The 22,967-nt window shown below is 40.6% G+C and overlaps 1 protein-coding gene across 4 annotated transcripts in view; it reads right to left on the bottom strand.

The window, feature by feature from the left end:
* The window catches only part of TMEM131 (transmembrane protein 131), a 254,572-nt gene that overhangs the window by 95,955 nt on the left and 135,650 nt on the right, over nucleotides 1–22,967 (bottom strand). For all 4 annotated transcript variants that reach the window (XM_055241870.2, XM_055241869.2, XM_063616805.1 and 1 more), the window contains one exon: nucleotides 7,469–7,592. In XM_055241870.2, the coding sequence (XP_055097845.1) occupies nucleotides 7,469–7,592 (124 nt within the window). The remainder of the gene's footprint in view (nucleotides 1–7,468; nucleotides 7,593–22,967) is intronic.

Below are 22,967 nucleotides of genomic sequence, written 5' to 3'. Positions count from 1 at the left end.
ACCACAAACTATGCTCATATAAGATGGCAAGCTTAAATTGAAAAGTGTTATGTGTGTTCTCATTGCTCCACCAACCACTGTTCTCCTAACTCCCTTCCTCTCCTCAAGCTTCCCTATTCTTAAGATACAATAATATAACAATTAGGCCAATTAGCAGCCCTACAATGGCCTGTAAGTGTTCGAGTAAAAGGAAGAGTTGCACATCTCTCACTTTAAACCAAAATCTGGAAATAAGGTTAGCAAGGAAGACATGCTGAAAGCCAAGAGAGGCTCAAAGCTAGGCCTTTAATGCCAAACAGCCAAGCTGTGAATGCAAAGGAAAAGTTGTTGAAGGAAGTTAAAAATGCTGTTCCAGTGAACACACATGTGGTAAAGAAGGAAAACAGCCTTATTGCTGATAGGGACAAAGCTTTAGTGGTCTCGATGGAAGAGCTGAGCAGTCACGGCATTCTCTCTTTTTTTTTTGAGATGGAGTTTTGCTTGATGCCCAGGCTGGTGTGCAATGGTGTGGTCTTGGCTCACTGCAATCTCTGCCTTCCAGGTTCAAGCGATTCTTGTGCCTCAGCCTCCTGAGTAACTGAGATTATAGGTGGACACCACCACACCCAATTTTTGTATTTTTAGTAGAGACGGCGTTTCACCATGTTGGCCAGGTTGGTTTCGAACTCCTGACCTCAGGTGATCCACCTGCCTCAGCCTCCCAAAGTGCTGGGACTACAGGCGTGAGCCACCACGCCTGGCCTTGCCACAGCATTCTCTTAGGCCAAAGTCTAATCCAGAGCAAGGCCCTGACTCTCTTTAATTCTGTGAAGGCTGAGAGAGGGGAGGAAGCTGCAGAATAGCTGAAAGCTAAAAGAGATCGATTCATGAGGTTTAAGAAAAGAAGCCAGCTCCATCACATAAAAGTGCAAGGTGAAGCATTAAATGCTGATGTACAAGTTGCAGCAAGTTATCCAGAAGATCTAGCTAAGATCATTGATGAACATGGCCACACTAAACAACAAATTTTCCATGTAGATCAAGCAGACTTCTGTTGGAAGATGCCATCTAAAGAGGAGAAGTCAGTGCCTGGCTTCAAAGCTTCAAAGGACAGGTTGACTGTCTTATTAGGGACTAACAAAGCTGGTGATTTTAAGTTGAAGCCAGTGCTCATCTGCCATTCTGCAAATTCTAGAGACCTTAAGAACTGTGCTAAATCTACTCTACCTGTGCTCTACAAATAGACAAGGCCTAGATAAGAGCACATCTATTTATAACATGGTTTAATGAATATTTAAAACCCACTGTTGAGACCTAATGCTCAGAAAAAAGATGTCTTTCCAAATATTACTGCTCAGTGACAAGGCAACTAGTCACCCAGGAGCTCCGATGAAAATGTACAAGAAGATGCATGTTGTCTTCATGCCTGCTAACACAACATCCATTCTTCAGCCAAGGATCAGGGAGCAATTTCAAGTTGCAAGTCTTGTTATTTAAGAAATACATTTCTTAAGGCTATAGCTGCCACAAAGGGTGATTCCTCTGATGGATCTGGGCAAAGTCCATTGAAAACCTCCTGGAAAGGAGTTACCATTCTAAATGCCATTAAGAACACCTGTAGCTGGGTGCAGTGACTCAAGTCTATAATCCCAGCACTTTGGGAGGCTGAGGCGGGTGGATCACCTGAAGTCAGGAGTTCGAGACCAGCCTCACCAACATGGTGAAACCCCATCTCTACTAAAAAAAAAAAAAAAAAAAAAAAAAAAATTAGCTGACAGTGGTGGGATGGGCCTGTAATCCCAGCTACTCAGGAGGCTGAGGCAGGAGAATTGCTTGAACCTGGGAGGCGGAGGCTGCAATGAGCCAAGATTGTGCCAGTGCACTCCAGCCTGGGCGACAAGAGTGAGACTCCGTCTTGGGAAAAAAAAAAAGAACATTTGTGATTCATGGGAGGAGGTTAAAATGTCAACAATAAGAGGTTGGAAGAAGTTAATCCCAACCCTTATGGATGACTTTGAAGGTTTCAAGACTTCAGTGAAGTCACTGTAGATGTGGTAGAAACAGCAAGAGAAAAGAATTAGAAGTGGCATCTGCAGATGTGAATGAATTTGTGCAATCCCATGATAAAACTTGAATGGAAGAGGAGTTGTTTCTTAGGGATGAGCAAAAAAAGTGGTTTCTTGAGATGAAATCTACTCCTAGTGAAGATGCTGTGAATATGCTGACAATGACAGCAAAGAACTTAGAATACTACATAAACTTAGAGGCAGGGTTTGAAAGGATTGACTCCAATTTTGAAAGAATTTCTGCTGTGGGTAAAATGCTATTAAACAGCATTGCACGCTACAGAGAAATCTTTTGTGAAAAGAAGAATCAATGAATGTTGCAAACTTTACTGTTGTCTTATTTTAAGCAACTGTCACGGCCATCCCAACCTTCAGCAACCACTACCCTGATCAGTCAGTGGCTGTCAACATTGAGGCAAGGCCCTCCACCAGCAAAAAGATGACAACTTGCAGAAGGCTGACATGATCATTAGCAGTTTTTAGCAATAAAGTATTTTTGAAATTAAGGTATGTACATTTTTTAGACACAATGCTACTGCACTTAATAGGCCACAGTATAGTATAAGCATAACTTTTATATATATGGGGAAACAAAAAAATTCTGTGACTGGCTTACTGCAGTGGTCTGGAACGGAACCCATAATATCTCCAAGGTATCCCTGTATCCCAAGTCCAACTCCTTTCTTCACCTCTTCCACATACCACTCTGGTCAGAGTAATCATCTAATCATCTTCTTACCCTGGAGTATGACAACAGCCAATGTGACTGGTGTCCCCTGTCCTATTTTTTGATGAACAATGATCCTATTAAAACCTAAAGCTACAGTTGCATTCCTCTGTTCAAAACCCTTTGATGGCTTTCCACATCATTCAGGAAAAAGAGTCACGTCAAACCATAGCTTGTACCCTTCATGGTCTGCCCCCTTACTTCTCCTCTCACCCGTTCTCACTCTGGTCTGGCTGTCTTTGCACAACAGGCCTGCTTTCAACAGTGGAGCCTTTGTGCTGCTTGGTCCTTCTGGCTAGAATGCTCTTCTTCCATATATTTCCTCCAAACAGTCCTACCTCATGCCCTTCGAGTCTTTGTTCAAATGCCACCTTCTGAATAAAGCCTACCCTGAACACCGTATTTAAAATGGCACCGCCTTCCCTGTGCACACCTAAGCCTCTGATCTTATACTCTTCTTCTGACCTTGTAACATCTTCTAAGATCTTATAAAATTTACTTATTTATCATGCTTGCCTTGCCTCTGCTGCTGACTTTACCCAAACCCCTCAGAGTATGTATGATAAGCATCTCTGTTTTCACTGGTAAAAACAAAAGTGCCTGGCACTTAAGTAGACACTTCATAAATATTTGTTAAATTAATTCCTTCTTTCCACATAGGTGGGGTGGCAAAACTATTTTTAATTTACATTTTCTTGTACGTTTTAAACTGCAAAAGTAACAAGTGCTTATTTTACTTAGTGATACAGTGCAAAGATGACTGAATAAAAAGCTAATACCCTCAAACTTCCTCCATTCTCACCATTATTAGATTATCCAGTCAACCTGGCAAATCTATCTGTGCTTTATTCCGGCTCTTATTAATATACTCAAATAAATATACACAGATTTTTTGCTTTTTATAAAAATGGCATTATAGGCCAGGCACGGTGGCTCATGCCTGTCATCCCGGCACTTTGGGAGGCCGAGGTAGGCGGATTGCTTGAGGCTGGGAGTTTGAGACCAGCCTGGTCAACATGGCAAAACTCCATCTCTACCAAAAAATACAAAAATTAGCCGGGTGTAGTAGCAGGCGCCTGTAGTCCCAGCTACTGGGGAAGCTGAGGCATGAGAACAGCTTGAACTGGGAGGCAGAGGTTGCAGTGAGCTGAGATCACGCCACTGCACTCCAGCCTGGGTGACAGACAGAGACACTGTCTCAAAAAAAAAAAAGGGCATTATATTCTACTCTACAATATGCTTTTCTTACATATTAGCATATCATGTATATTATTCCAGATCAATAGAGACCTGTTTCATTCTCTTTATTATCTGCATTAACATTCCATACTATTGCTACATCGCATTTTGTTAAATTCCCAATAACATGCATGGAATCAATAGAATAATGTCCTTCTATATCTAATTAAAATAATCATTAATATTTATTAATGCCCTTCAACCCATGAGAAGAGATTAATCATTAAGTATAGTAAGTGAACTATAACATTTTAATTTTAGTCACAGACTGAAACAAAGTTTATCCTAATCTTCAGTTTATCTGAAAATTTAATTAATCAAAAGGTTCTAGTCAATAAAGAAAACATTTTTGTTTCCTACTGTGTGTAAGGCACCCCATTTCCACAATGCAGTCTATTATGTAATTTCGAATTATAATTATTAGATAATTATATTCAATTAACAGATAATTATAGATAATTACAAAAACTTATATACGGAGAAATAAATTGTCATACAACCATACCCCGTACTTCTCTTAGTATTCCTATTCTTTTTGATTTTCAGTGGTCTTAAAATCAAAACCTTAACAAGATTACTTGCATGTGCATGTTAAAATACAATTATGTAAAACTTGGTTTGAACAATAATTAAAAAATAATTAGTCTTTTCTGTATTTCCTACTTTTTGGTTAATGTAGAGATAATAGTTAATAACTAAAAACTCTGAGTTATAGACAATGTTTTATTGTCAAAGAAATAAGACCTGACCAGGAATTCCAAGCATGACAAAGGCAATTAGAGTAAACATACAGAAAGATTTTGCTCTCCTCGACTTAAGAAACTCTATTCATCTTTCGCCAAGGCTCTTATTGTTGGCATAAAGCTGAAGTGGAGAGGAAATAGGTTATTTCTTCCCCCAAGAGTTCATTCCATCTCTCCCCTCTACTTCTCGAGCTTCTTAAGTCAGTGTCTTACTGTAGGGAAAAAAAGATGCAAATCAAGAAGAAGAAAAAAGGATAAGAGGAGAGAGTAAAGATTTTGGCTAATCTCCTTTGAGCTAAATCTTGACTATTTAAATGTGGATTTTGATAGGTGTAATTATTTTTATTGTTTAATTCCATCATCTGACAGCACAAAACAGATTGATTAACTTGTTCCTTGATTACCTACACATTTAGTTTATCTTCTAAAAAATTTCCAGAGAAACTATTCTCTTTGCATAACATTCACATATAGAAATAGTCCTTGGGAGAGTCTAGTTCAGAAATGTCAAGTTAGCAGCCTTTAGCCTATGTTGTTTGGCCCATACTGTCTTTCTAAAATTGAATTGATTTTCAATGTGTAAAGACTGGAAGATACATGAAACTTCTTATTTCTGACTCTTCTTGGGAAATCAGCAGAACTGCACATGGGCTTAGACTCCTAACATGGTAACCACTGGCTGGAGCCCGGTGAGGGCTGATCTCTTCGAATGGGTCACATGTTCTCTAGGACACCCCCTCATTCCACTTGGCTTGCTTCCCTCATTTATATTGTTTACCTAGCCCAGTTTAAGAATCTGTCTGCAACTCTCGTTCTAGTCTCTGTATTACGATAGCAATGAAAAAAGTAAAAACCCTGGCCTTTAACACAGGTGAAGCTTGGAGTGTTCAGAAACAACAAAATATTGCTTGACTTAGCAAAAAGTTAACAAGTTAGAAATAAAATGTATAGTGCAATTGTGAACTATTTTTTAACTGATTCCATTTTTACTTCACAATTTTGCCCTTTAACCCAACCTGTCTCTGCATACTGACAATGCCTGAAAGCTGGATGGTTTCATGACACATAAATACATCTCTCTATAGAAGCTATTAGGTACAGGCCACTCACTGAAGTGTAATATGATACAAATCACTGGGGATGATAATAGAACACCTACACCTTCACCTTGGCTCCTGTCACTCACTGCATGACTGGAGCAGACCTCTCTGGAGCTCGGACTGTGTATACACAGGTCTCTCACAGCATTAGAATTATATTGTTGGAGGCTATTATTAATAGCACATCTATAAAAAGTGTGAAAATATCTTTTAGATAACAAAGAATAACTCAAGGGAAACTATTTTAAGAAATAATTTAGAAAAGGGATATTTCCACAAAAATCACAAAAAAATTAAACTTTTTATTACCAAAAGTCATATGCTGATTTATCAGTACCTTGTTTATAAAATACCTTTAAATGAAAAAGTTATGCTTTTTTATTTTACTCTAAAGTAAACAACGACATATGATGAAACAGGATTGTAGAAAGGAGAAATGTAAACAATAAATAATTGATATAAAAATATAGCAACCAATATCTTACATGGTTAAAAGGGTTTCTTCTTTGTTACTCAATCACATCCCTTCAAGGAGTCAGTGAAAACTCTGGGAAGATGAAATTCAGTCCTATTCATTTACTTCCCTCTGATCTTTGTTATTTTGTTAATTATTTTGGAAATCTATATATTAAAATTTTAGGTATTCTCTCAAATTTAAAATGTACTTAAGATACCATTTTTATTTTTTGGGTCAGAGAAAAAGTTTTTAATAACGAGTTTACATACTTCCTATGAAAATTACAAATAAAATTTTAGAGGATATTTGTGGTAAGGAGAACCTTAAATTGGAGCCCAAGACTTTATGCCCTAATCTCTGAGGCTGTGACTAAGATGTAATTAAGGCTCCCAAGCAGTTGCCTTTCAGTTAATCAAAAGGGAGACTATCCAGAGAGTCCTGATCCACTGACAGGAGCCCTTTAAAGCAGTTTTCTCGCTGGAGGCAGAAGAGGACGCCAGAGACGTACAAAGTGCCAGGGGAAAGATGCGCTGTTGCTGCCTTGAAGATGGATGGCCCGTGAGAAGGAACCTGGAGGCCCTGAGGAGCTGAGAGGGGTCACTGGCCAAGAGCCAGCAGCGAAACAGGGGTTTCAGTTCTACAACCACAAGGAACCTAATTCTCTCAACAACTTTAATGAGTTTGGAAGTGATTTCCCCTCAGAGCCTCTGGACAAGGACTCAGCCCGGATGACATCTTAATTTCAGCCCCTGACACACTGAACAAACAACCCAGTGTGCTTACGGTTTACAGAACTGTGTGCTAAGTGGGTGTTACCACAAGTCTCAGGTTTGTGGTAATTTATTATGTAGCAAGAAAAAACTAACACAATGCGAAGGAATTACCTATTATTAGGAAGGAAAATAAAATGTACTGAATGTAAGAATGCTACTTTTTCAGAGTATTTAAGGTTCACTGCTGATTTGTTAAGCTGTTTCATGTTGAGAAAAACAATGTGGTTAAGGGTAGAAGTAATCATTCTTAGGAAGTGAAACAAATCTAGGAATAGATTTGAAATATTCAAAACCGATTCTAATCACAGCAAGTTATTAATCAATAAAAATCTAGACATTTCAACTTCAAACTCAGGAAAGATCATGTATAGCAGAGAAACTTACCCTATTTTGAAAAAATGATGCATGAAAATGTGATGTTGTAGCAGATATTGATACTAAAGTAATAGTTTCTTCAGAACTAGGATTATGTAAGTAGACTTTTTCCATTTTTGGCATTCCAACTGGTCTGCAAAACAAAAAGAAAATTATCACAAATACTTCACAGATAATTCTGATTGATGATTTCTAGTTGTTAAAAAATTAGTCAAAATTGTTAGACAAATACATAGCTAAATATATTAAAATGCTTTCTGAATTTATATTTAAAATTACACATAAAAATGCATTTAGTCATTCAATAAATATTTCCTGAGTGCCAATTATGTCACGTACAGTGCCAGGTGCTGGGATACAATGAAGCAAGTCTCATCCCCGTGAGGCTCAGAACCCAGTGAGGTGGCAGACGGGGCACAAAATGGTCAGTTCCTTTTCTTTCTTTCTGTACCACCACCTGGCCTCCTACCAATTGTGTCCTCTTGTCAAATTCCACGGATATGTGCTCTTCATTTTAGGAGCAGAAACTGAGTAGCAAAGTTGTGTGAGGAAATCTTGTGAGTCAGTGGCTTTTACTATGCTCATTTCATAGATAAGAAGACTGGGGCACAGAAAAGTTAATTAACTTGTCAAAGGCACACTTGGAACCTGGATGTGAATCTAAGTCTTCTGGGTCTACTCTGCGCTTTAACCACCAGTACTGAACTGCCTCTTCTCAAAGCTAAACACACTCAGTGGTCTGAAATCCACAAATCCGTTTTAATGACTCCCCTGGCATCCATGCCATGGTTTGCCTTAGAAGTGAAACTTTATTCTATAGTCCACTTACTACTTCTGTAGCTAATCTTATTGGTACAGGCCTCCTAACTTCTACAGCTTCCTTGCTTTTTCTAACTACCTACACACACCCACTAGTTATTAGGTTCCTTTCTAATCTCACATGACCCAACTTAAACAAGTAACTCTGTTTTCAATCCAGACCTTCCATCTGAGCCAGGCTAGTTCCATGGGCAAGTCCCCCATGGCTCTGCTAATCTGCCTGCCCTGTGTTTTCTTCCCTATCCTCCTACGCCAATCCAAACCCTCATTTTCTAATTCAAATATACACCCTTCTTTCACAAGGTCCTCTCCTCATGCAATCATTTTGGTCCATGGTTTTTGAAATTTTACATTTTGTAATTCATATTTAAAGTTTGCATATAAACCTCAAATCCCAAGCAGTTGAAAACGCAGAGCCAGAACTGCATTTTACATTTGGTTCAACTGTCCACTATGCTTTTGTTCGAGAAGTTCTGTCTCTACCTTTTCTTCAATTTAGTTGCTCACCTCTAATTCAATACTTGGGAAAGTTGATAAACAGTGAACAGCTGATACTTTTCAATGGTTTAAGAAAGTAGAATGCAGGTGGAAGGGCAGGGCATGATGGCCAAATAGAAGGCTCCACCATCGTCCCTTCTCCCCAGAGAAATACTAAATTTAACAACTATCTATGCCAAAGAAATCACCTTCATAAGAACCAAAAATCAGGTGAGCACTCAAGTGCTTGGTTTGGTTTTAACTTCATATCACTGAAAGAGGCAATGAAGAGGGTAGGGAAGAAAATCTTGAATTGCTGATGCCACCCTTTCCCACCTATCCCCCTCCACCCGGCAGCAGCCAAGTGGCACAGAGAGAGAGTCTGTGCACTTGGGAGAGGGACAGTGCAGCGACTGTGAGACTTTGCAGTGAACTCAGTGCTGCCCTGTCACAGCAGAAAGCAAAATCTGGCTGAACTCAGCGGTCGGCTGCCCAGGGAGGGAGCATTTAGATGAATCCTAGCTGGGGGGAATTGCCCATCCTAGCAGTCCTAACTTGAGTTCCCACTAGCCTTACCACCTCAGGCTAAAGTGTTCCGGGGCCCTAAAGGCAGTCTAGGCCACAAGCACTGCAATTCCTAAGAGAGTCCTAGTGCCGTGCTGGGCTTGGAGCCAGTAGACTTGGGGGGCATGCAGCCTATTGAGATATGAGCTGGGGTGCCCAAGGGAGTGCTTGCACCACCCCTCCTCCAACCCCAGGCAGCACAGCTCACGGCTCCGAAAGAGATCCCTTTCTTCTGCTTGACAGAGGAGAGGGGGAAGAGAAATGAGGACTTTGTCTTGCATCCTGGATACCAGCTCAGCCACAGCAGGATAGGGCTGCTGTGGATTTGGGAGGGAGCCCAATTTCCTGAAGGGTGAGTCCCAGACCTGGCAGCATTTACCATAAGTTGACTGAAGAGCCCTTGGGCTTTAAGTGGATACTGGTGGTAGCCTGGCAGTATTCTCCGTGGGCTTGTGGTGGTGGTGGCCATGGGGTAGGGATCCTCTGCCTGTGGAAAGGGGAGGGAAGAGTGGGTAGGACTGCATCAAATGGGTTGAAGGCCAGCTCAGCTGCAGCACAATAGAACACTAGGTAGATTTCTAAGGTGTTTGACTCCAGTCCCTGGTCTGGACTGGTCTGGACACACCTACAGACCCACCTGGGGCCTGGGGGAACTTGCTGTCCTGAAGAGAAGGACACAAAGCTGGCTGGCTTCACTATCTGCTGATTTTAGAGTCGTAGGGCCTTGAAGAAACACACCTGGAAGCCAGGGAGTGGTTACAGTGGGCCTTGGGCGAGACTCAGTGCTATGTTGGCTTCAGGTCTGACCCAGTGCAGTTCCAGTGATGGTGGCCACAGGGATGCTTTGTTATTCCACTCCCAGATCCAGGTGGCTCAGCACAGAGACAGAGACTGTTTGTTTGGGAGAAAGTAAGGAAAGAGAACAGGAATCTTTGCCAGGTAATCCAGAGAATGCTTCCTGATCTTATCCAAGACAACCAAGATGGTACCTCTACAAGTCTGCAAGAACCACAGTGTTGCTGGGCTCGGGGTGCCCCCTAATGCAGATATGGCTTAGATCACTACACCCAAGTCCTTCTGAATATCTGGAAAGCCTACCCAAGAAGAAGGGGTACAAACAAGCCCAGACTGTGAAGATTACAATAAATACCTAACTCTTCAATGCCCAGACACTGATGAACACTTGCAAGCATTAAGACCAGCCAGGAAAACATGACTTCCTTAAATGAATTAAATAAGGCACCAGGGACCAATCCTAGAGAAACAGAGATATGTGACCTTCCAGACAATTCAAAATGGCTGTTTTGAGGAAATTCAAAGAAATTCAAGATAACACAGAGAAGGAATTAAGAATCCTATCAGATAAATTTAATAAAGATACTGAAATAATTAAAAAGAATCAAGCAGAAATTCTAGAGTTGAAAAATGCAACTGACATACTGAAGACTGCATCAGAGTTTCTTAATAGCAGAATTGATCAAGCAGAAGAAAGAATTAGTGAGCTTGAAGACAGGCTATTTGAAAATACAGTCAGAGGAGAGAAAACAAAAAAGAATTAAAAAGGAGGCACACCTATAGGACCTAAAAAATAGCCTCAAAAGGGGAAATCTAAGAGTTAATGGCCTTAAAGAGGAGGTAGAGAAGGAAATAGGGGTAAAAAGTTTATTTAAAGGGATAATAACAGAACACTTCCCAAATCTGGAGAAAGATATTAATATTGAAGTACAAGAAGGTTATAGAACACCAAGCAGATTTAACTCAAAGACTACATCAAGACATTTAACAATCAAACTTCCAAAAGTCAAGGATAAAGAAAGGATCCTAAAATTAACAAGAGAAAAGAAACAAAATTAGGTACAATGGAGCCCCAATACGTCTGGCAGCAAACTTTCAGTGGAAATCTTACAGGCCAGGAGAGACTGGCATGACATACTTAAAGTGCTGAAGACAACAACAACAAAAAAACTCCCACACTTTTACCCTAGAATAGTATATCTGGCAAAAATATCCTTTCCAGTGAAAATATCCTTCAAATACGAAAGAGGAATAAAGACGTTCCCAGACAAACAAAAGCTGAGGGATTTCACTAACATCAGATATATCCTACAAGAAATGCTAATGGGAGTTCTTTCAAACTGAAAGAAAAGGTCATTAATTAGCAACTCTCCAGGATGTTGGAGTGGGCAAAGATTTCTTGAGTAATACTCCGCAAGCACCAGTAACCAAAACAAAAATGGACAAATGGGATCGTATCAACTTAAAAAGCTTCTGCACAGCAAAGGAAACAATCAACAAAGTAAAGAGACAGCCCACAGAATGGGAGGAAATATTTGCAAACTACCTATTTGACAAGGGATTAATAACTAGACTATATGAGGAACTCAAATGACTCTAAAGGAAAAAATCTAATAACCTGGTTAAAACATGGGCAAAGTATCTGAATAGGTATTTCTCAAAAGAAGACATACAAATGACAAAGAGGTATATAAAAAATGCTCAATATGACTATCAGGGAAGTGCAAATCAAAATCGCAATGAGATATCTGATTCCAATTAAAATGGCTTTATCCAGAAGACAGGCAACAACAAATACTGGCAAGGATGTGGAGAAAAGGGAACGTTGGTGGGAATGTAAATTAGGACAAACACTAGGAAGAACAGTTTGGAGGTTCCTCAAAAAATTAGAAGTAGAGCTACCATACAATCCAGCAATCTCACTTGTAAGTATACACCCAAAATAAAGGAAATCAGTATATTGTAGCACTATGTGTACTCTCATGTTTATTACAGCACTATTCACAATAGCTGAGATTTGGAAGCCACCTAAGTGTTTATTACCAGATGAATGGATAAAGAAAATGTGGTACATATACATAATGGAGTACTATTCAGCCATGAAAAAGAATGAGATCCTGTCATTTGCAACAACCTGGATGGAGCTAGAGAACATGATGTTAAGTAAAATAAGCCAGACCCAGAAAGACAAACTTTCCATGTTCTCACTTATTTGTGGGAGCTAAAAATTAAAACAATTGAACTCATGGAGATAAAGAGTAGGAGGATAGTTACCAGAGGCTGGGAAGGATAGTAGCGGGGATGGGTAGAAATGGGGATGATTAATACGTACAAAGAAACTGAAAGTATGGATAAGACCTAGCATTTCCTAGCACAACACAGTGACTACAGTTAAAAAAAAAAAAATTAACTGTACCTTTTAAATAACTACAATAATATAAATGGATTGTTTGTAACACAAAAGATAAATGATTGAGGTGATGACTATCCCATTTACCCTGATGTGATTTTTATGCATTGCATACCTGTATCAAAATATCTTATGTAATCCATAAATATATATATATCTACTATGTACCCACAAAAATTTAAAAATAATTGAAAAAAAGCAACAAATTAATCGGGCTAATTTAGGTTCCTTTAAAGATAGTGAATTAGTACATGCTGGCTCTTCCTGCCATCTTCCTTCCCCACAACAATAATGCTGAAAAAATTTAAAAGTTAGAGGGAGGTACTGACTCCAAGAAATAACCAAAAAACAGTGAGAAGCCCTTGGGAGAATTGAAGGCTGCCTTAAAGTGGCAGGCAAAGGAAAGTGAGTGTCAATGGGCAGCCTGAGCTGACGAGAGGCTAGGCTACGAGAAGGCTTCCAAACTTTATTATTCTCCACTTTCTTCCCTGTCTGCCTTGAGATAGAGCCTGATCCTTCAACCTAGAACAGAAAAGCTTGCCAGGGTAAGGAGTTGATGAGCAGCTGCCCTTGAAATGCTCTCTTCTAACGTCTCTCTCTGGTCCTACACAGTCCTAGGGCTACTGAACTATGATTTAGGAAGATACCTTTGTCCCACAATGCTTCTGCCTAAGCATTGTCAGTTAAGAGTGGTGACAAATAAGGGGCAATCAATAGTTCTTATGTGTATGTGCGGAACTGGGGCTCTCCATTTTGGGGATTATCTCTCCTTTTAAATTCACAAGAAGAGACAAAGACCAGGGCTTGGCCTTCTGCCCTTATCAACACGCATTACCAGACAGTAGCTCATAAGTTCACACACCCAAGTAACATGATATGTTTGGAGTAAATTAATTGGATAACACACACAATGTTGTGATAGATTGTAATGCCATCTATTGCCATGGTCAAACTTGGAATAGAATGTTGAAGAGAAGTGACAAGAATGGATCTCCTTGTTTTGTTCTTGATGTAGGGGGAATTTTTTCATTCTTTCACCATTAAGTACAATGTCAGCCTTCAGGTTTTCATCATAGATGCTCTTTATTAGGTTGAAGAAAATCCCATCTATCCTAGTTTGTTAGGCATTATTATCACGAAAGGATGTTATTTTCTCAAATGCTTTTTCTGTTTATTGACATGATTATTGGTTTTCCCTGTATTCCCTGTATTGATTGTTTCGATGTTAAACCAACCCTGCATTCTTGAGATAAATGTCACTTGGTCATGGTGTACACTAGATTCTTTTTATAATCTATTAGCATTTTGTGGAGGATTTTTACGTCTATATTCAGAAGAAGTATTTGTCTATATCTTCTTGTAGTGTCTTTGCCTGGTTTTGGTATTAGGGTAATACAGATCTAACAGACTAAGTTGGGAATTGTTTCCCTTTCTATTGTTTGGAAGGGTTTGGGAATAATTGGTATTAATTCTTCTTTGATTGTTTCACAGAATCCTTAAGTAAAGCTATGTGGAGCAGGGCTTGCTTTCTGGCAAGTTTTTGTTTTGTTTTGTTTTGTTTTGAGATGGAGTCTCGCTCTGTCGCCCAGGCTGGAGTGCAGTGGCATGATCTCGGCTCACTGCAAGCTCCACCTCCTGGGTTCATGCCATTCTCCTGCCTCAGCCTCCCGAGTAGCTGGGACTACAGGTGCCCACTACCACGCCTGATTAATTTTTTTTGTATCTTTAGTAGACGTGGGGTTTCACCCTGTTAGCCAGGATGGTCTCGATCTCCTGACCTTGTGATCCGCCTGCCTTGCCTCCCAAAGTGCAGGGATTACAGGCGTGAGCCACGGCACCCGGCCACTTTCTGGCAAGTTTTTAAATGACTAATGCAAACATTTCACTTGTTATAAGTCTATTCAGATTTTCTATTTCTCCATGAGTCAGTTTATGTATTTTGGGTCTTTCTGGAAATTTATCCATTTCAACTAAGTTAATGAATTTGTTAGCATACAGTTGTTTATAATATTGCCTTGTAATCTTATTTCTATAAGGTTGACAGTAATGTCACCTCCTACATTCCTGATTTTAGTAATTTGAGTCTTTTCTGTTTATTCCCTGGTCAGTCTAGCTAAAGGTTTGACAATTTGATCTTTTCAAAGAACCAACTTTTGGTTTTGTTGATTTTATTATGTTTTTCTATTCTGTATCTTATTTATTTCCTCTAGTTTTTATTATTTCTGTTTGCTTTAGTTGGCTCTTTTGCTAGTTGTTTTAGGGAGAAGGTTAAGTTTCTGATTTGAGATATTTTGGTGTGTACATGTTTCCTCCCCAGCAATGTTTTTGCTGCATCCCGTAAGTTTTGATATGTTTTTTGTTCATATCAAAGTATTTTCTAATTTCCCTTTTGATTTATTCGATTCACTGATTATTAGGGAGTATGTTTATTATCCCAAGACTTTTTTGTTTTTGATTTCCAATTTATTTCAGTAGAAAATTAAGACAGAGAACATACTTTGTACAGGATGAGTATCCCTCTTACCTGAAATGCTTGGAACCAGAAGTGTTTTGAATTTCAGATTTTTTCAGATTTTGAAATAGTTGCATTACACTTATCAGTTAAGCAACCCTAATCTGAGAATCTGAAATTCTTCAATGAGCATTTCCTTTGAGCATCATGTTGGCACACAAAAAATTTCAGATTTTGGAGCATTTTGGATTTTCAGATTAGGAATGTTCAGCCTGTATTGTTTAAATCCATTTAAAATTACTAGTGTTTGTATTATGGATTAGCGTATGTTCTATCTTGGAGAACACTCTACATATGCCTGAGCTGAATAAGTATTCTGCTGTTGAGCATGGGGTTCTACAGATGTCTACAAGTCAAGTTGGTTTATACTTTTCCCAAGTCTTCTATTTCTTTATCTTCTGCCTAGATGGTCTAGCCATTATTGAAAATGGGGGTACTGAAGACTGTCATTATTACTGTTGCATTGTGTATTTCTCCCTTCAGTTCTGGCAGTTTTGCTTCATATATTTTGGGTGGGTCTCTTATTAGTTATATATATATATATATATGTTTATAATTGTTATATCTCCCTGGAATGACCCTTTTGTAATCATAAAATGTCCATCTTTATTTGTAATAACTTTTTTGTTTTAAAGTCTGTGTTGCCTGATCTGCTTTTCCCCTAGTGACGCCCTGCTGTACAAGTGGACACTGGAGAAGGGGTGGTAGACCCTGGTCTTCTCAGCTTGCTCTTCCTAGTGTGAAACTTATCCTACTAGTGAGGTGAGCAAGACTGGGTTCCCCAGGCTTCAGGCCTGCTGCATCTGGGGTACAGCATCTGTCCTAGAGTAGGGTGGGTGAAGAGAGACCCAGTCCTTTCTGAAATGTGCCTGAAATAGAACTTCTGCAACACAAAGTTGGGGATGATGAGATATGCTAGTAGCCCTCCCCTCTCAGGGTGAAACTGCAGTCCCAGAGTATAAACTGGGGTTAGAGGGAGCTTCTATAACAAGGAGCTGGGGCTTGAGGGGTATGTGGTGGGGAGCATAATAGAATAGGTTGTAGCCCAAATGCCAGAGACTGCCACTGTTCTTATGAAGATTTACAACATTTTTCTGAATGAATAATTTCCTGGAACTTTAAATAACTTTTTAAAAAAAAATTCTCATCAGTTAAATTACTGTTTGTTGAGATGGTCCATTGAGCTCCTTACTCCATTCTTAAAATCCCATGCCCTAAGGGTTTATTTGCTTCAAATATTCGGAAGCTCCATTGTTAGATGCATGCATATTTTGAGTTGTTATTTTCGTGTGTCTAAATTAACCCCTCTATATTTATGTAATATCCCCCTTTATTCCCAGTAATAGTGCTTGTTCTGAAGTTTACTTTGTCCAAATTAACATAGCCCTTTCACGGTTCTTTTGGTTAGTGTTTACATGGTAATATCTATTCCATCCTTTTATTTTTAACTTGTCTATGTCTATCTATCTCTACATATATAAAATATTGTCTATGTCTTTATATATATATACACATACACATATATGTAGGTTTTTTGCTAGTTGTGTCTCGCTTTTTTATTCAATCTGACAATCTTGGTCTCTTAATTGGTGTGTTTATGTATATTTAATGCAATTATTGATAGAGTTAAAGTCTACCATCACGCTAGTTATTTTATTTTTTTTACTAACTAGGAAAGCTGTGCCCACAGACTGCACTGGAGAGATAGGATCCCACAGGAGAGTTTCTCTGCTTTACCCAGGGAAGCAAAATCCTGGCCAGAAATCATTCTGTGGCTGACATTCTGTGGACTGCACATTATGAGGTCCACCATCATTCTGTGGCCTAACAGTTCAGAACAACAACAACAAAAAAAAGTGGAAACAGGGATTGGGTCCTGAGGCAGTGATAGATAGGTATCCAGAACAGGTCTCTAAGAACATATTTGGAGTTAGACAGTAGAACTCCTCAAACCAAGAAGCACTCAAATTGTTGAATTCCTCTTGCCTCGGTGGAGACTCAGATCCTTTAAATGACAGGCTCATCAATCCCAGGTGGGGTTATGACACCATGAAACAATTAGGGAAATGGGTACAGACCCACATGGGGCCTCAAACTACAGCCGTGATACTGCAGGAAGAAGCTGAATAGATACAATATAGAAGATAACAGTCTTCTTCCTCAAGCTTCATATAGACATATATGTAGAAAACAACAGCACACAGAAATAAAAACATGCTCCTTGCATCCTGAAAGTTCACCAACTGTATGCTTTCTTAAAAAAAATAATGCTTTTACAATTCAAATAGACTTCAGGCTAATTGGCAACCATTCATGCACATCCCTGTGAATTCTTTCTCAATATTTTTCCTTGTGTGACTTTAGTACAATCAATCTCAGCTAAGATAAAGAAGACAGGATATATAATGGACAGGTAATTTGGGGTATCCTTCAAGAAGACAGCTTTGGAGATGGCCTCCTGGAGGAGAGGGCTGTGGGGAAAAGAGACAAGTGTGGAAGTGCTAGGAGCCTGGAAGCAGGAGTGGACCAGAATGCTTCATCTGCAATGCTTCTGAGGCTGGCCCTGCCCTTTCTTCCAGGGATCAAAGAGGAAGGGCATGGGCCACATCCCATAGAAATGAATGAACCCTTGCTCAGAGGAGAAGAGTCATCTACTTATGTTGTTCAAAGTAGTTTGGAGTAACAAGAACAGAGGGAAGGTGTCAGGAAGGACATCAGCAGGCTATTTTAGTCGTTGCGTGCTCAAACACAGCAGGCTGCCTCTAGCTCTGGGCAGTCCACACCACAGGAAGCAAACGGAGAGGGCACTCCTTGGACAGACTTGCTCACAGACCTTATAGGAACAGCTTGCCTTCCTCCTCACCATCCTCCGTTCCTTTGGTGACATGAGCAGAATCTAGACCATGGAAAGTACATGACTATTTGTAAACTCACAATGTGTTGCTTTTCTCTACTATGTGACAAATTACCACAAACTTTGAGGCTTAAAGCAATGCCCGTTCATTATCTTACAATTCTGTAAGAATGCATGGTTTATCTGCTCGAGGTCTCGCAAGGAAATGCGGGTGTCGGCAAGATGTGTCCTCATCCGAAGCTCAAAGTTCTTTTAAGTTCATTCTGGTTGTTGATAAAATTCGGGCTGCTCTCAGTCTTTTGCCATATGACCCTATCATTTTCAAAAGCAGCACGAAGAAACTCTCTTGCATCCAATATCTCCCTTTCCTCAAATACCTGATATTTCTGTTTCTGATTGCTAAAGCCAGATTTTAAAGGTTCATGGATTAGGTCAGGCTCACCCAAAAAAAAAAAATCTATCTCAAAGGTCAACTAATTTGGGGCCTTAGTTACAGTTTCAAAATCCTCTATAGCAACACCTAGATTGGTGTTTGATTGAATAATTGGGAGAATGTATGCACGGGTACATTAGAGGCCAGAAATTTTTGGAATTCTGGTCTGTCTTAGAATTCTGCCTATCACAAGCAGGATATATGACTACTTGGCTGAACAGGTAAAATTTAAAAATAAAACAAAGATTTCCAAATGCCTGCCAGTGCTGGTCCTGTTTGTTTCCATTACTGGCTGTCCAAAGACAGAAGCAGGGCCAAAAGGGACAGTGTGAGGTATTTATAAACCAAGCTGAAGCAGGCATACAGCTGTTCTCTGTGCTGTTGCAGCAGAACTACGAACTGTCCATATTTTCGAATAGTCTGAGGCTCAAAAGAATTAGAAAGCAGCAGCTATGAATTAGAGACTAGCTTGGAAAGTAAACTGCAATTTTGTGGTCAAGGGCAAGTTTCCTACACCACAGAAAGATGACACTGCAGTGCCAGGAAACAGCTGAAGAAATGGCTTAGCAACTGCCCTGAGGCAGACCTTATGAATGACAGTGACACAGCACTCTGTTAAGCATAGTTTTGGGCAGGAAGTTGGGCCAAATCAATATGCAGTACTTTGTACCACTCAATTACCGCAAAATACTACTATCCTCCTTTCAAAAACATTTTAGACAGAAGGCTGAGCTGGGGAGTTGATGTAAAATCTTTTATGGAAAGATTGGGTAGGTAGGAATTGAAAAGCTAAGAGGCACCAAGTATCCCTTTAGGGGGCCTATTTGATTTTCTTGGAATACCAAAAAGTCATCAGAGAAAAATGCCTTTCATAAACTAAATTTATCTTGACAATAAAGACATCTATTTTTAGCAATAGTCTATTCAATGTCCATTTTTTTATAGCCATGAAGTACCTACTTTAAACTTTAGATCTGAAATCAAGATTTTCTGAATGTAATAATTATAAGCCAAAGATTTTAGTAAACCAAGTTTCTACCCAAAGCATCTTTTACAGCCTGCAATGAATGTCTGGAGTGAAACCACCTTTGCAAAATTAGAACAGTAAGAGAAATCTGACATAGTTGACTCCATCTTGCTTCTGACCTCCAAGTTGTCCTTTGTCATTTCTGGGAACAGGCAAAGCTAACTTTGGGAGGAATTTAGTTTATAGTTTAACGTTAAAGCAAGGATGACAATAACCTTTCCCAAAACGAAACTGCTTCTGAAAACTAATCAAAGACCATGAGGTTAGTGTTATGAGAGGGCCTGAGATAACCGGATATTGTCTGGGAGATCGTAAGATTTCTAAGTTTCCCAATCACTCCTGTAGGAAGCATTACTACTACAGAATCTAAGATTGGTCTTTTGAGAGATCCTTTCAGACGTTTGCATTTCTGACCACTGGCTGACTCAACTGGTCCTGTGGCCCCCACCAAGAGGCTGACTCAGAGCAGGAGGACCATATTCCACACCCCTATGATTCCATCCCCAACCAATCAACATTCCTCATTCCCTAGACCCCTGCCCACAAAACTATCCTTGAAAAACCCTAATCTCCAAGCCTTCAGGGAGACTGATTTGAGTAATAACTCTATCTCCTGTGTGGCTAGCCTCATGTTAGTAAAACTCTTTATTCCAATACCATGGTCTCAGTGAACTGGTTTTGTCCGTATAGCAGGCAGGAAGAATCCATTAGGCAATTACAGGAGTTGCTATGGAAACAGAAAAACATTTAACAGCACTGGCATAAAAACGGGGTGGGGGGGAGTGGAGAATGGGAGGGGAGCCAGTGGTGTCTAGATTGCCCCATGGGATTGTTACAAGGAGAGAGGAGGAGAGAAAGAGGGAAAAGAAAAGAGGGGAAGGGAAAGGGAGGGAGGGCAGAGAGAATAAAGGTAGGCTTAAAGAATAAATTTAAACAAAAAGTCTGAAAACAAAGAAAGCTAATTTGATCTGTTTATTGTGAAACAAATTCTAGAGGGGAGTAGGAATGATCAGGGTAATGACAGGAGTCAGCACTGGGGTCAAGAAAGAAGCAAGGGAAATTCTAGATGCACCCTTACTGAAGGGCCTGATACTTTTTAGAAGACGCCATGAGTTAGAAAGACTCTAACTCCATTTTTGATATTCAACTGTTGATAGTTTTCAAGCCCCAACGATGCCCCTTTACCTCGAGCCCCACACCTGGGCAAGCCAATAAGAAAGCCCTTCTCTCTGGGAGCTAGTGAGAAGTTCCAATCACGCAAACCCACTCCAGCCTTGCTCCCCAACCACAATAAAAACCGACTGCTGGCAAGATGGCCGAATAGGAACAGCTCCAGTCTGCGGCTCCCAGCAAGGTGGATGCAGAAGGTGGGTGATTTCTACATTTCCAACTGGGACTGGTTAGACAATGGGTGCAGCCCACGGAAGGCGAGCTGAAGCAGGGTGGGGCATCACCTCACCTGTGAAGCACAAGGGGTAGGGGAATTTTCTCTCCTACCCAAAGGAAGCTGTCAGGGACTGAACCTGAGGAACTCTGGCACAGATACTGCGCTTGTCCCACGGTCTTTGCAAGCTGCAAACCAGGAGATTCCCTCCGGTGCCTACCCCATCAGGGCCCTGGGTTTCAAGCACAAAACTGGGAGGCTATTTGGGCAGACACTGAACTAACTAAAGGAGTTCTTTTTTTCCCATACCCCAGTGGCACCTGGAACACCAGCAAGACAGAACCATTCACTCCCCTGGAAAGGGGTGCTGAAGCCAGGGACCCAAGTGGTCTGGCTCAGTGGGTCCCACCCCCATGAAGCCCAGAAAACTAAGATTCACTGGCTTGAAGTTCTCGCTGCCAGCACAGCAGCAGTCTGAGGTCAACCTGCGACAATGGAGCTTGGTGGGGGGGAGGGGCGTCCGCCATTGCTGAGGCTTGAGTAGGTGGTTTTACAGTCACAGTGTAAACAAAGTCACTGGGAAGTTAGAACTGGGCGGAGCCCACTGCAGCTCAGCAAGGCCGCTGTGGCCAGACTGCCACATTTCTCTTCTCTGGGCAGGGCACCTCTAAAAAAAGGCAGCAGCCCTAGTCAGGGACTTATAGATAAACCCCCAGCTCCCTGGGACAGAGCACCTGGGGAAAGGGGTGGCTGTGGCCAAAACTTCAGCAGACTTAAACATCCCTGCCTGACAGCTCTGAAGAGAGCAGTGGACCTCCCAGCACAGCGTCGAGCTCTGCTAAAGGTCAGACTGCCTCCTCAAGTGGGTCCCTGACCCCTGTGTATCCTGACTGGGAGAAAACTCCCAGTAGGGGCCAACGGACACCTCATACAGGAGAGCTCTAGCTGGCATCTGGCAGGTGCCCCTCTGGGACGAAGCTTCCAGAGGAACGATCAGGCAGCAATCTTTGCTGTTCTGCAGCCTCCACTGGTGATACCAAGGCAAACAGGGTTGGGAGTGGACCTCCAGCAAACTCCAGCAGACCGGCAGCAGAGGAGCCTGTCAGAAGGAAAACTAACAGAAAGGAATAGCATGTCCACTCAAAGACGCCATCCAAAGGTCGCCAACATCAAAGACCAAAGGTAGATAAATCCACAAAGATGGGGAGAAACCAGCACAAAAAGGCTGAAAATTCCAAAAACCAGAAGGCCTCTTCTCCTCCAAAGGATCACAACTCCTTGCCAGCAAGGGAACAAAACTGGATGGAGAATGAGTTTGACGAATTGACAGAAGTAGGTTTCAGAAGGTGGGTAATAACAAACTCCTCCAAGCTAAAGAAGTATGTTCTAATCCAATGCAAGGAAGCCAAGAACCTTGAAAAAAGGTTAGACAAATTGCTAACTAGAATAATCAGTGTAGAGAAGAACATAAATGACCTGATGGAGCTGAAAAATACAGCACGAGATCTTCGTGAAGCATACACAAGTTTCAATAGCTGAATCGGTCAAGTGGAAGAAAGGATATCAGCGATTGAAGATCAACTTAATGAAATAAAGAGCGAAGACAAGATTAGAGAAAAAGGAATAAAAAGGAATGAACAAAGCCTCCAAGAAATATGGCAATATGTGAAAAGACCAAATCTACGTTTGATTGGTGTACCTGAAAGTGATGGGGAGAATGGAACCAAGCTGGAAAACACTCTTCAGGATATTATCCAGGAGAACTTCTCCAATCTAGCAAGACAGGCCAACATTCAAATTCAGAGAACAGCACAACAACACTCCTCGAGAAGGGCAACCCTAAGACACATAATTGTCAGATTCACCAAGGTTGAAATGAAGGAAAAAATGTTAAGCGCAGCCACAGAGAAAGGTCGGGTTACCCACAAAGGGAAGCCTATCAGACTAACAGAGGATCTCTCGGCAGAAACTCTACAAGCCAGAAGAGAGTGAGGCCCAATATTCAACATCCTCAAAGAAAATAATTTTCAACCCAGAATTTCATATCCAGCCAAACTAAGCTTCATAAGTGAAGGAGAAATAAAATCCTTTACAGACAAGCAAATGCTGAGATATTCTGTCACCACCAGGCCTGCCTTACAAGAGCTCCTGAAGGAAGCACTAAACATGGACAGGAACAACCAGTACCATCCACTGTAAAAACATACTAAATTGCAAAGAATATCGACACTAT

This window comes from Symphalangus syndactylus, chromosome 14 (assembly GCF_028878055.3).
Source record: "Symphalangus syndactylus isolate Jambi chromosome 14, NHGRI_mSymSyn1-v2.1_pri, whole genome shotgun sequence".
Classification (NCBI taxonomy): Eukaryota; Metazoa; Chordata; class Mammalia; order Primates; family Hylobatidae; genus Symphalangus; species Symphalangus syndactylus.
This window is presented reverse-complemented; position numbering and strand designations above follow the sequence as displayed.